Here is a 14,935-nt window from a genome sequence, read left to right as displayed (position 1 = left end):
GTAGGTTCACTTCCTGTTTTCAAAACAAAGGCACCAATTGTATCATAACGGGTATTTTATTTTTGTGAAAATAACCGGAAGTGCGTTACTGCGGCTAGCTTTAGTAGCGCCGAATTCGTGGGAACAAAATTGTAAATAGCCCGTATTTTGTCAGGTTTTCAACACGTTGGGGATCTAAACGACTACTTTCTCGCCTGAAAATGTTTCAAATGTTGCTAAAGTTTACAGAGTTTAGAGCTTAAGCGAAATCAGCTTCAGGCCGGCTGATTTCGGCTCGGGCAGGAGGGAAATGCATTGTGGGTAAACGCTCTGCATACTGTCTGATCGATGAGTATGCAGTATGGAAGTATGTAGTATGTAGTATGCGGTTTCGAACACAGACGTTCACTTTTTTATCCGGTTTGCCTGCTTTCTGTTTCTGTTGTGCTTTCAGCATGTGGGGGAAAGGTGGAGAGTCTGACACAAGATTGATGAAGGAGGATTTATTCGCCAGAAGGGAGGGCTTTGTTGAAAGCAGAAGCTTGTTTTAGTGCAACAGATGGTGTCAGAGGGTAGTGCCAGGCCAGGATGGCACGCAGAGTTCACCAGCAGACATTGTTCGCATCAGGGAAATGCTGCGTCAGCCCCTGAACAAATGACTCTTTCTGTCTGAGGTTTCACTGTTTGTCTGCGTCCAACCAACTTTCCACCGTTTCTTCTGTTAGTCTGATATGATTCATCGTTTTTCTGTCTGCCCGGGAAAGAAAAAATAAATCGGCATTCTTCGTCTCGTTTAATACCTCAGTGGCTTTCTCTTGCTTTGATTTTGGATTCATCTCGTCTATCAAACTGTTTATCTGGGTCAAATTTCATGGCTCACTCACGTGCTACTTCGTGAATTTATTTGTCCTTGGAGTTATCAGACAATAAGTCCAAATAAAGAACCGGACCCCTCTCTGTGCGCTCTGTTCGATGGGTTTCAGTGATGAAGCCATCCACTCCCAGCTCCAGTGAAATTCATAGTAAACACTGAGTCATAAACGGACAGAAACAAGGTAGAAAAGAAGGCGTTGGTACTCTCGAGTAAAGAGCAATCATATCTCAGTTTTTCCAGTGTGTCGTTGTGGTTACCTCAGTTTAACAACCCCTCCCCTCTGTGTTTTGCTTAATTTTGGATTAAGTTTGCACTTTGCCTTTAAAGCTCACGATGAGGGCAGCCAAACTTGGACTTAATTTTGAAGTTTGATTTTAAGGCTTGTCACATGACTGAAAAAGTTAATGAATTCGCTGTTTCCTCCCTATTCTCTGGTTGGTGTCATACTTGCGACCCTCTCCGCCCTGCTGGATGGAAGCGGGTCCACACGTGTAATACGTAGCCTCGTGTTTCTCTCGGCCTTTGACCTTTAGCTCATGCTGGGTGGGAACTGTGACTCCTCTTTGAGTGGTGAGAGATGGTGCATGCCCGCTGTGAGGGGAACAGGTCCACCATTGACCGCCTGACCTTTTAAACTCAGAGTAATCGGTCAGGAAACCTGAAGTACCATCTTGACTTCCACCTGTAAGTTTTTATACCTTTTCGTCAGCCATTCTCTTTTAATTCTTATTTTGAAACATCGTTTAATTTAGCCGCCACTTGTATCCGAAGCAGCTTAAAAACCGGCAGCACAGTTGGGTCTATGGGGGGTTCAGCCTCTTGCTCATTTTCACACACTTGACTGGGGATACCATGGAGTATTCCCACTGGAGTTTTTTTTCATTTTAACTTTTATTTCTAACTGCTTTATCAGTTGTTTCACATCATTTAAATGACCTCATTTCTAAGCTCTTGTGGAGTAGGTTTCAGAGAAGATACAGAAAATTCTCTCTGATGGACAGATGCTGCATAGCAGTTGTTAAAGTGTTGTACCTGAGCAGGTAATCCTCTCTGGGGTCACAGTGCGACCCACACAAAATCAAATGTGAGCATCTGTGGTTCCTGTCTATTATTATTGTGTATCTATAATAAACTGTAACTACAATCTTTCTTTTATAATCATGTAGGCTTCAGGCCAGCTGTAAGAACAACACTAACATTTCGAAGAGTGTGTTAAAACTTTGCTCTCATTTTTGTGTAATTATTTAAATTCTCTTGCAAAAAAATGCATGGATTTGTGCCGGTTAATTAAAGGCATACGCAAGACATCTTTCTGAATGAAACGCGGCTATTTTTGAAGGTCTTTCTAAGAAATGTGACATAAACCAGAAGTGATGTGTTTCAGTTTCCGTTGGTGATCAAATCTGTGATGTTTGTTCAGACTCTTTTTTTGAAAAACTTCCGATCATTTTTTGTAAGAATGTGAAAATCTGGCATTTCAATGTTCAAAATGAAAGCTGATGTTTAAATGTTGCCTGAGTAAACTTCAGTCGGAATATTTTACTTCGGTAAATCTCTGTTACATCTTAATGTTTTCCAGTCATTTGGACTTAAATGGGTTTTAATCACGGAACAATTCGTGTTCCTAAATAAACGAAAGGTTGCCTCATTCGCAGGAATGAAGGATCACGTCATACTTGGAGCAGAGTCGAGTGACTCCCTGCCCCCCCACACACCCCTCTCACACATCTCGCTCCTTAATTCTCTACATTACATGTTTCCTTATCTCCTGCCTCCTTGAACTCTGCATCACTTTAAGTGTCGTTAGATGAAATTAACGGGAACCTTGTTGAAGGCTTTTCTGTCTGAAAGGACGGTACATTATCAGAGGATACGTGATAACGGGGAGCGTGGGATAGTAGATGTATTACTTTGTTTGACCATATATGTGGGTTTCAGACACAAGAACCATATTGTTAAATTTTTCCAGTGTAGTCCAATTCAGATCATGCATTTCATAAGCAGGAAGTGAAGCCTGCCTGCGTCCTGTCTTTATTTGTGTGGCTGACTAAAGCTGTCGCCCTGACCTGTTGGTATCTATAGCTGTGGTCCAAGATGATAGGAATGGACCCCTAATGGCCTAATGACTTGGACAACAATAGAGCTCAATGACCTCCAGGTTATGTACAGATCCGTACAGCTTTCATGAGCAGCCCTCACACCTGGGTGTTTGGAAAAAAAAAGAGCAAAATGGAAGGATGAAGTCATTGTGGTGTCTTCTATTTTTTACTTGTGCATGTCCTTACTAATTCCATCTATGAATTACATTCTCCTCTGCGGCATCCTTGAATGTCATTGTCCGTTTTGTCTTCGAAGGATGCCCAATGGGGTCATTAAGGGTCCCCAACATGAGCTGGCTGCTTAGGCGTTTTCACTATGCAGTCCGGTATGGGTCGGTTCAGAACGGTTCGCTTATTTCAGTGTTTCCATTACCGGTCCCATGGTACCCTTTTCCATTTTTGTAACCCTTCTGCTCGGGGTACCGAGCACACAGGACCGGTTCCAGGCTCTGCTCTCCGTTGTTGGTGAGGAGGCTGTGCAGCGGGAGCTCGATGGCGCTGTGCCAAACGAAAAAGTTTTCCAGCTGATTGCCGCAAAAATGGCAGAGAGTGGTTTCAACCGGACCGCGAGCCAGTGTCACATTAAAGGGATAGTTCGCCTCTTTTGACATGAAGCTGTACAACATCCCATATTAGCAATATCATTTATTAAATTTGACTTACCCCCTGCTGCGTCCTGTGAGCCGAGTTCCAGCCTCGTTTTGGTGTTGATGAAGGCTAGTTGGCTGGGGCCACACAAATAAAACGTTTTGCTTCTCAAAACAATATGCGTTCAAAAGAGTAATACATTTGCATCACAAAATCGTTCATCCAGAAAAAGTCAGACCTCACAATCGCTTGGTGCTATTTTCTCTTCCTTCGTATCACTGCCTGCTGTGTAGACCGAGCAGCAAACACTGTAACAGGCCCGGCAGGCGGCAGCACGCAGTGATATGAAGGGAGAGAAAATAGCGCCAAGCGATTGTGAGGCCTGACTTTTTTTGGATGAACGATTTTGTGATTTTGAACGCATATTGTTTTGAGAAGCAAAACGCTTCATTTTTTAAGCCCAAAGCCAACTAGCCGGACTACTTTCGTCAACGCCAAAACGAGGCTGGAACTCGGCTCACAGGACGCAGCAGGGGGTAAGAACATGTTCATAAATGATATTGCTAATATGGGATGTCATACAGCTTCATGTCAAAAGAGGCGAACTATCCCTTTAAGCTGAAGAAGCTTCGGAGCGATCGACGTAGTGACGCTTCGGCACGCACTGTGCCCACCCCTGAGGGTCCCTTTTGTACAGTGGGAACGCAAAGCTGAGCCCAAAACGACCCGACCCGTACCGATACGAAGTGACCCGAACCGTACTGACAGTGGAAACGAGGCTTTAAAGACCTAACACTTTAATTCATAGTCACAAGCTTCACGAATACACTTTTTTTTTTAGAGCATTGTGGATTTTGGGACCGGTGTGTTACTGCTTTGTAAAGCTTATTGCGTTCTGTTTCTTTGTTTATTTCCTACAGTTTTTATCAGCCAGTGGCAAGGGGAGCCAAAGGAGCGCGTTATCTCGCTGGTCCTTACACACCTTCCGCTGCTCAAACCTGGCAACACCGAAGCCAAGGGGGAGTACATGCGTCTGCTGCCACGCATCCTGGCCCACACCATTGAGCATGGCCATCACCTTGAGGAGTCGCGCCAGCTGCTGTCCTACGCCCTCATCCACCCTGCCACCTCCCTGGAGGACCGTGCTGCTCTGGCACAGTGGCTCAACCACCTGGAGGAGAGGGCTGCTGCTCGGGGAGACTCACTGGAAAGGCCTCCTCCTGCCGGGCCGCACTATCACCACCACCACCACCACCAGTCCACACCCCCATCCACCCTCACCTCATCGGGATCTTCCTCTTCCACAAACACCTCTTCGTCAGGGAATCTTTACACCCTGCATCATCACCAGCGTTACGGCTCGGATGATCGCCTCAACGGGTGGCAGAGCTCCCGGGATTCAGGAATTGGGGGAGGCTGGCATCAGCAGCAGGGCTGTGAGAACGGACACCTCCCTCTCTACCCATCATCTTCTGTGCCGGCAACCATCAACACAGTGGGAACCGGCGGGGGAAGTAACACTGGTAAGTCTTGTTCCTACCTGAGTAAGAGTTGTTTCATTTGTTGATGAGTACAGCTGAAAATTTAACACCACGTTCAAGTTTAGTAATTACAGATTAATCTAAACCGGCCTTTTTATTGGTCTCTGATCAAATTATGCACGTCTAATTTTGGTAAAAATTGAATGGTGGCTGATTAAAAGGAGTATCCTTTGACTTAAAACTATAATGTGATGCGGCAGTGTTTGAGCCCCGTGGAAATCTAGTTGGTCAGATATAAGGAGTCTTCATATTGAAGCACTGCAAGAGAAAGGTGGGTTAAGGATGGAAACTCATACAGAAACATATCCACAGTCAGCTCAAATAATCATAATCTGGCAGTTTTTGTTGGGATTGTGTCAATCAGTCTCAACATTTACTACATCCACACTAAGTTCTGAACTCACATGGATGAATAAATGATTACAGAATATATCTTAAGAGTTTTAACCAAACTAATTATACATTTAAAAAAAATATGTATCAAGTAAAAATGTAACCGATGAGCAGGTAAGACTCCTAATTAGTGTATTAAAGCTATGATGTGTATGTATTTGATGATGTGACAGATAAGACTCTGAGATACGACACTGAACGACTTAAATTAGGAGCGTTTGATGGCTGTGCTCATAGATCGGCCCTTTTAGACACAGGTAAAATTTACAAACCCAAAAATGATCCATGATTGCATTGTTTACCCTTGTGGGATAAATGGATTACAAATACATCTATTACACCCTTTTTCATTGACTTCCCAAGCCTGATGAGGTGGTGATGCTGCCACCTACTCTTAGCTGGCAGGGTGAGGGCCATTCTGGTTCATTTAAAGTTTTTACTCGTATGGTTATCAACTCACACAATGCAAGTTTAGCTCATCCAGGAGAAGATTAAGAGCCAAGTACACTCCTGAGACACATTTAGCTGCTGTTAAACGTATGACATCACAATCTTTGGAATTTATTTTGTTATGATTAGCCTTGATGATGATGATGATGATGATGATGATGAATCTATTTGTAGTAATTATAAAAGACACATAGAAAAGTAACATCTGCATAGCATTTAAAAGCACAATAAAGGTATTGCGTATTTATTTTAAAGTATTTTTGTTCAATTTATTCAAAGACGGTTTCATTATAAATCCATTAAAGACTGTTATAAAACACAAAGTGTCCTCCAAACTTAACAAACACACTCAATTCCCTCTTAAGTGCAAGCAAATACTGACCAAACGGTCAACTCAGTAAAAACACTCTAATCAGACCTCTGACAACCTCCACAGCAACTATGGAGGTGCAGTGTTGGACGACAACACAGAGGGAGGGCAGGGCTGTTGAAATTCAACATAACCATGGTCGGAGCAGGATATTTCCAGACATGAATGCATGGGCTCTGTGTTTTTTTGTTTTTTTCTTTCTGGGAGATGAAAGAAACAGCTGAGGGTTTATAAATAAAGGCACATTTAAAACCCCGCTCACTGCTCCAAGAAGGATCCTCTTGTATTTTTGACTGCTTAGCTGCTTCAAACCCACACAAAGACCTCAGGATTTCACAACTGGTAAACTAGAGTTACCCCAGCCACCAGCAGCAGGATTAGGTCTCCACCAGTGCTGTGCTGGTGGCCTTCTGAACTACTGATAATGAGAAGAAGAGTTTGATACACCTCAAGCTAACTGGAAACGGCGTTTGGTGTTTTACAAAGACTCTATCACTGCTTTTCCCATCAAATCTTGATGCTTCTGTCTTAAAATTGATGATGTTTCTCTTCTCCTTGAACCATTTGCAATGTGAATCACAAACCAACGGATGCAGCTGATATTTGGCTCACTGAATATCCAGCATTTGCTCTGTTTCTATTACTCAGTCTGTCACCAAGTCTTTACTGTGTTTTTCTGGTCATGGTGATGACTCGAAGAGTATAATTGTCCAAACACATCAACCTGTGTGCTACTGATAGACCATCCCAAGGACCCCCACCCATACTCTCAGCTTCAGTCCAAGCCACAGCAGCACATACCAACCATCCTTTCCCTTGTAAGGCAGCCTTTGTGGGAGACTGTATTTAGGGAAAATGGCTAATATTTAGGGACTGGAACTTGAAATGTTAGCTGGGCACCTATTTTAAACGGGCCCCATGAAGTCCTATACATAGCGCCAACAGTAAGAGGACCGCATATAGGACTAGGAGGAGAGGGACTGGAGTATTGGTGGCAGCTTATCCCGTCAGAGAGGCGACACAAAAAGCTCTTTTGGCTCTACATCTCTTTATCTTTTACCCCCTCAAGCGTTCTCTGATGCTCCCACTGCTTTTATTGATTATCATCGGTTTTATCTTGCAAACACATCTCTGGATAATGCATCTATTTCAGTGATATAGCTGCTGAGAAAAATATATTTTGTCAGTGGTCCAGCTCAAGAAGGAAATTGAGATAGTTTTGCTCAAAATCCAAAATTACTCCTTCGGTCACTTATTGACTACAACTTATGCAACAGGGTAAAAAAAAAGCTACTTTTTGCCGCGACACGGTAAAATATCTGAAGAAACCACATAACAAAACGTTTACACACTCGGAGTGTCGGAAAATACAACGCCCATAAAATTAAAACCACTATCGGGTAAAGTGGTTAACATCTTGTTTCTAAACATGCTCATCTTCTTAAAATGCAGTTATTTGCAGGGAAAACCTGCATCCTGGCATTCACATGGATGTTTCTTTGACTCTTGACAATTTCTTTGGCCAGTTGCACCCCCCCCCACATGGCAACAGCACTTTGTTGCCCCCAGTAGGAGAGCAATGGGCCCCGTATAAACTGCTTTGGAAGGACTCAAGGAACATGTCAAAGTGTCCTAGGTGTTAGCATCTGTGTGAAGCAAGTCCAGTCCACTAAAGTTTCACCTCACAGTTCACTGGACCCAGAGGATCTATTGGTTAACATCTCAGTACCAGACACTCTGGAACATCTTCAGATGTTTTTTGTCCACGGCCCTGACCGGCAGCATAAGGAGGACCTACTCAACATTAGGCGGGTGGTGTTAATCTTATGGCGGATTGGTGTAACTGGAGTGCGCAGTGTCGTTAACAAGGGCTAATATCGGCCACAGCTCAAAAGAATTTAAACCGACAAGCCAGGTGTATCTGCAAATGCAGCCTCTTTCCAACAGCTTCCTCAGTTACAAAACAAACGACTGCTTTTTAATTTCATCTCAAAGCTCATCTCAAGAGAAGTTATGTTTTAAAGAAAGTACACAAGCGTAACAGGATATTTATCAAAACCGGAAAGAACCAAGTGAACATAGATGAGTGTTGTTAAATGAATATATTTCTTTTGTAATATTCGTTGAGCAAAAAACACTGATGATTAAAAAAAAGTCTGCCAGTACACAGAAGTACTTGATGCCTATGCCAGACATCAAGTTTCCAACGAAAATGTTTGAATTAATCGTGAAGCAAATGTAGTTTAGACTCTGAGTTAAGGTCAGTGTACTTACCTAGTCTTGTTGTTTCGCAGTCCTGACAAGTGGGGGAGGCAGTCAGCAACACAGTCCCCTAAAGCGCTCGGTGTCCCTCACGCCTCCCATGAATGGCCCCAGCAACCAGCCCCTGGGCCACGTCTGGCTGTCCCAGGAGGACCTACGGACTGCAAGAGGCCCAGCTCCAGACCATGCACCTCTCTCACCCCAGAGCAGCATCGCCTCCTCCGGCAGTGGAGGCAGTGAACATCTGGAGGATGCAGGTTTAGGAGGCAGTTCAGGTCTGCATCGCAGTTCCTTTCATGAGGAGGGAAGTGGCATGAGGGGTGAGTAAGACAGACCGAAGATTCACTCTAGATGGTTCAGTTGGTTGCAGTCTGTATTTTTGCTCCTAGATATTCATAACTCCTTGTAGTGTAAGTGTAAGACACTTATCTCTGAAATTGTTTGGCTTCCTCAGGGCATATCTACTATACTATGTTCTGAGCAAAGAATAGTGTAAACTACACAGGTCCTGCTTTTATTATTGCTTTTATTCTGGAATCATATTTTGGTAGAATTTGAGAGAAACGGGGAACCCTTCCTGGATCGTGGCCTTGCCGGGGCGGAAGGGCTTGCGTGGCCTAGTGATCTCCAGAGCTATATCGTCGGGAGCTATATGCTCCTGGTAGGGTCTCCCAAGGCGAACAGGTCTGGAGTGAAGACCCAGACGAACACGATCCAAAATAAATCCCATGTCGAAAGAACACAGGAAAACGTGTACCCTGCCCGGTGTAGGGTTGCCTGGACCAACCCCTAGAGCCAGGCGTGTTCTTCGGCTAGCGACTCACAAGCCCCTGGCTGGCTGCCACAAAGTTGGCTCTGGATGTTGTGGGGCTGTCATGGCTTACCCGTTTCTGCAATATTGCATGGACCTCTGGTGCACTACCCTTGGACCGGCAAACCGGGGTGGTGGTCCCTATTTTTAGGTATTGTGCCATCTACCTGGGTATCACACTTCTCAGCCTCCCTGGGAAGGTGCTGGAAAAGAGGCTCCGTCCCATAGTTGAACCTCAGATTGAGGAGGAAAAATGCGGGTTCTGCCCTTTGCTAATCCAGTCTACTTGTGTTTTGTGGACTTGGAGAAGGCCTACAATCGTGTTCCCCAAGGTCTTGACTGGTCTTATCTCCACTCCTGTTAGTGATATTCATGGACAGGGTGTCGAGGCATAGCCGAGGTCAGGAGGGCGTTGTGTGGGGTAGTCCGAGGGTCTCATCACTGCTATTTGCAGATGATGTTTTCCTTTTGGCTCCATCGCGAGTGCCTCCAGCGTGCACTGGAATGGTTCGTAGCAGTTGGTATGCGGATCAGCACCTTAAAGTCTGAGTCCATGGTCCTTTCACGGAAAAGGATAGCATGTCCTCCCCAGGTGGAGGAGTTCAAATATGTTGGAGTCTTATTCATGAGTGCTCGGAATAGGGATGGTGAGATCAGCCGCAGACTGGGACAACCGCTGTATCGGACTGATGTGGTGAAGAGGGAGCTGAATCACAAAGCAAAGCTCTCGATTTTCCGGGCAGTTTACATCCCTACCCTCACCTATGGTCATGAACTCTGGATCATGACCGAAAGAATGAGGTCACGGGTACAAGTGGCTGAAATGAGTTTTCTTTGCAGGGTGGCGGGTCTCACGCTTCATGATAGGGTGAGGATTTAAGCCATCCAGGAGAGACTCAAAGTAGAGCCGCTACTCCTCCGCATTGAGAGGAGCCAGTTGAGGTGGTTCAGGCACCTGATCAGGATGCCTCCTGGTCGCGTTCCTTTGGAGGTGCACCGGGCACGACCAACTGGGACAAAGCCCCGAGGTCGGCCCAGGACCCGCTGGAGAGATTATGTCTCTTGATTGGCCTGGGAATGGCCCGGGGTCACCCAGGATGAGCTGGAGGGGGTAGCGGGAGACAGGGATGTCTGGGCTTCTCTACTCTACCTATATTGCCACCACGACCCCATGTGGACTAAGTGGTTAAGAAGATGGATGGAGAACTTTGCTAACCCATCCAGAATACTGTATTTACTCCCCTTTTTTAGACCGAGTTGTTGACAATGATCACACCTTAAATAAAGTTACACTGATAGAAAAAACAACTTTGACTTCTTGTGGAATTACCAACATTTTCTCATCAATCTCTCCCAAAAATGTGCACTAATCCATATTAGTAACAATTATGAGTACTAATAAGACATATATTTCAACAAAAATACTCAATGCAGTGTTACAAGAAAAAAATAAATAAAACCTCATCAAATATGTGAAACATAACAGAAGGATCACTGTGGTTTGGAGATACCTTACAATGCCAGGACTTCATTGTTTTGCAGCCATTGATGAAAATTTATTTAAAAGATATGTGTAGGCATTTTACAGGAAAATAATTCTAGGGTTGCACAATACATCAAACATTTTCTGTCATTCATTCAGACAAAGTTCTACATTTTCCCTTATTCCACAACTAACAATGGTGCAGAAATTGAATGTATTTATCCGTCCAACCATTACCTTCCGCTTATCCGAGGTCGGGTCATGGAGGCAGTAGGTTCAGGAGGGAAACCCAAAAAAATCCCTCTCCCAGCAACACTCTCCAGCTCCTCCTGTGGCGTTCTGAGGCATTCCCAGGGCAGATGGGACATATAATCCCTCTAGTGTGTTCTGGGTCTGCTCCGGGGCCCCCTGCCCAAAAAAACCTCCAAAGGGACCAGGAGGCATCCTAACCAGTTGACCGAACCACCTCAGCTGACTACTTTTGTTGTGGAGGAGCAGTGGCTCAAATCTGAGCTCCCTCCGGATGGCCGAGCTCCTCACTCTTTTCTCTAAGCTTGTATCCGCGACCTCATTCTTTCAGATCTGGGACCATAGGTTAGGGTTGGAACGAAGATGGACCAGCAAATCAACAACGCCTACTTCCAGCTTAGCTCCCTCTGCATCACAACGGACCAGAGCAGCGTCCTCATTACCGCTGATGAAACCTCAATCCAGCTATCTATCTCTAACTCCAACTTGCTGTCACATGAACAAGATCCGGAGATACTAACCCCTCGGCCTCGGGCACAGACTCATCCCTGATCCAGAGGGAGCACTCCCACCTTTTTTTCGGTTGAAAACCTCGGAAAAGCCTCAGATTTGGAAGAGCTGACTCTCATCTCGGGCCACTTCAGACAGCTGCAAACAGCTGGAGTGCACGCTGAGGGTCGTAGCTTGAAGAAGCCAACAGAACCACATCATCTGCAAAAAGAAGAAATGCAACCCTGAGGTTCCCAAACCAGAGCTTAACACCATATACTCAAATATTTGTTAAGATGTCAGAAGTTATCACAATATTCAACAATAATTTTTGATACTTAATGTTTCCCTGATATGATGCAGCCCTACAGCAGTCGTTCATGACGTGAAGCTTAACGAGCTGTGGTCCGTTAGCCACAGGAAACATTGAGCTGTGTTTTTTTTTTTTTTTTTTTCTGTTAAATAAAGTTCTGGATTCCAAAATTAAAGAAGTCACCTTCCTTTTACAGCTGTCGTTGTGAGTGTTTTCTCACTGTGGTCAATAGAGACGAAAAAGTACCCTGTGTCTTTAAATTAAACCGAGATGAAGATCAGATCACATTTTATTTGTAACAGTAGTAAGGTTCAGACTTTTCTTGGAACTGTACAAATGTCTGCTGTGTGCGCCTTTCAGCGTCCGGCTGTTGAAACCAGTCACAGCAGTTTGTCTGGGCTGGCAGAGGCCAGAACTGCTGACCCGACTGACCTTTCTGAGGCCGCTGTTTGCACTGTGGTTGACCCTTTTATGTAATTGCTGTCTTTTTATTTTAATATAAATGTTTTTAGTTTTGTTATCCATCTTAACAGGAACACAGTACGAATATTCTTCGTTGAGGGTCTCAAGATGAAAACCTGTCATTTGTCATTGAGTTAAAAGGAATTAACATACCAAAGATTTGATGTAGGTTTGTGTTACGTCAGACTTTAAAGTCTTATTAGAATTTGTTTTGTTTTTTTTGGCTAAATAAAACTCTGTAATCTTGTTCTCTGAAGTCTGTATTACTTGAAGGTCATAGTTGTGTAATGGAGACATGGTTAACATCTGGTGGTGTAGATATAGATTATACAGTCAGTCCCCGACAAGCTAAAGTAGCACAATGTACCAGTTTAATTTGTAAACAGAGATATCGGAACGACATGCTAACACTTTAGCAGTTAGCAAAGTATAACCAAACACTCGAGAAGTAATTTGATTAGCTAATCCTTTTGCAAATATGGGTGACTGTAATATGGATTTTTTTTCCCTTGTTTAATAAACTACATGTTTGCAGCGACGAAGACAAACGTTGATGGTGGTCTGTGATATGAAACCTTCGGCTAATCAGTGAAATCTTTGTCTCCTCCACAGATGTTCCTGCGTGGCTGAAGAGTCTTCGCCTCCATAAGTATGCTGCTCTCTTCTCCACCATGACCTACGATGAGATGATGTCGCTCACTGAAGAGCAACTGGAGGCACAGGTTCATAAACTCACATATACACAGAAATCTGTTTGATTTCATTTGGAAAAAAGAAAAGAACTTCACTTGAATGGTTTTCATTTTTTATAAGACTTTGACTGTGCAAGTGCACCTCCTGCACAGTTAGCTACACCATTAGCATCATTAGTTTTTAAGTTCTTCCTTCTTCACTGGCCTGTTATTCTCTCCATGAGTGCACTGAAGATCTAAGTTTGTCTATAGCTGATTATTTTTTTCAATGAGGAGAAGGCTGGTGGATGAAGCTTAACGTCACAGTTGTGTGGCGACACATACTCAAGTCAACTCAACTTTATTTATAAAGCCCTTTAAAACAGCCGTGGTTGAAACAAAGTGTTGTACATGAATAAAAACACGAAGTATAAGGCATAAAACACAAGATAACAATGTAAAAACAATGACGCTAAAGCATAGAAAACACAAAAGCTGCAGAGAGAAATGTGTGACACTGAGCTTGTTCCAGTGCCTGGAGGTAACGTTTAATTCCTTTTTGCAATGATAGATAATGAGGAATACTCTCTAAGGTACAGTGATAACGAATATACTGTAGTTGATTGTAGACAACAGGAAAAAGTTGAATAAAGAATGATAAAATATGATCATCTAAGTTTTATATTGCAATAAGAAAGCTTGTTGAGATTTTTACTAAAATTATGCTGATAAGGACCTTTTTTTCCTCCTTTTCCTTTAGTTTTTGATTTGTCATGTGAAAATTTGATGATGTTGTAAATCAGTGGTACATGACAAATATAGCCGGCATTAAGGAAAAGTGGGATCCAGCTAAATTTAACTTGGCTACAGCTGACCGGGAAGCTGTACACTTCCTCCAGGTGCTGCCAACTCTTTCTGTCAGACATTTCAGTCCAACTCCGTGACTACAGACACTCTGAAACTTGCTGAAGTTCAACAAAATAGCACAAATGCCCTCTGTGAGGATGGATTCTGCGTGCTCATGATGTGTAAATATCTGGCTTTTCTTCGTCAGTGATATCTGAGATTTGAAAGAAGCTAAACCATCCTTTATTACTCAAGATATTAAGATTTATTACAGTTAATTTCTGCACTCCTGTTCAAAGATGTTTGCCCCCTCGCTTCACTTGCTGGACCTGCTGTTCGACTTCATCGTCTGCCATACGTTTGCTCCAAATGTTGCCGTTGATGTTTGACTCTGATCTGCTTCTTCCCACAGAAAGTCACTAAAGGAGCAAGACACAAGATTGTCATCAGCATTCAGAAACTCAAAGAGAGACAGAATCTTCTGCGCAGCCTGGAAAAGGTTAGAGCAGCTATATATGGCTTCCTCTTGTTCCTTCCTGCATCAGCTTCACATGCGAGAAACGCGCTCATTCCAAGATGGTTGTTTTCTTACATCGGTTATTGAGCTTGTGGCCTCAGTGGACAACACAGGACCCCGCCGCTTCTTTTTGCCCCGTGGGTGAGATGAAGTGTGCGGGGTGGCCATTCCCAGTCGGTGTTATGTGTCTGAGATGGCCGGTAACGGAACACCTAATCCAGGAAGGACAGTTCTGGGCTCCGAATTTAAACTCTTCCCCCCCCCACCCTTCACCCTTCCATTCAGCCTTCGAGGCAAGACAAAGACACCGAAGGGCAGAGCGCGGGAGGGACCACTTTGGCCAGCTAAATTCAGTCATAACCTTTTCACCAACACTTCATTTTAAAATGTGTTACTGCTGCATTTGTTGGGCCTGGGGAAACGGGACACCTGTTGCTTGATATTTTCGGTTTACAGAGACATGACTGCTCTGTTAGGGGCAGGAGGGAGGCTGATGTTGGGTATTTGGACACAAGAATGAAGGAAAAGAAGTTTTAAT

The 14,935-nt window shown here is 43.9% G+C and overlaps 1 protein-coding gene across 2 annotated transcripts in view; it reads left to right on the top strand.

The window, feature by feature from the left end:
* Nucleotides 1-14,935, top strand: part of samd4a (sterile alpha motif domain containing 4A) — a 67,123-nt gene that overhangs the window by 29,727 nt on the left and 22,461 nt on the right. Inside the window, exons 3-6 of one of the 2 annotated variants that reach the window (XM_075466897.1) lie at nt 4,461-5,063; nt 8,589-8,876; nt 12,976-13,085; nt 14,293-14,379. In XM_075466897.1, coding sequence (XP_075323012.1) covers nt 4,461-5,063; nt 8,589-8,876; nt 12,976-13,085; nt 14,293-14,379 — 1,088 coding nt within the window. The remainder of the gene's footprint in view (nt 1-4,460; nt 5,064-8,588; nt 8,877-12,975; nt 13,086-14,292; nt 14,380-14,935) is intronic. The other variant, XM_075466898.1, reaches the window with a different exon arrangement.

Source organism: Odontesthes bonariensis, chromosome 1, assembly GCF_027942865.1.
Source record: "Odontesthes bonariensis isolate fOdoBon6 chromosome 1, fOdoBon6.hap1, whole genome shotgun sequence".
Classification (NCBI taxonomy): Eukaryota; Metazoa; Chordata; class Actinopteri; order Atheriniformes; family Atherinopsidae; genus Odontesthes; species Odontesthes bonariensis.
The sequence above is the reverse complement of the archived record's forward strand: the minus strand, read 5'-3'. Positions and strand labels throughout refer to the sequence as shown.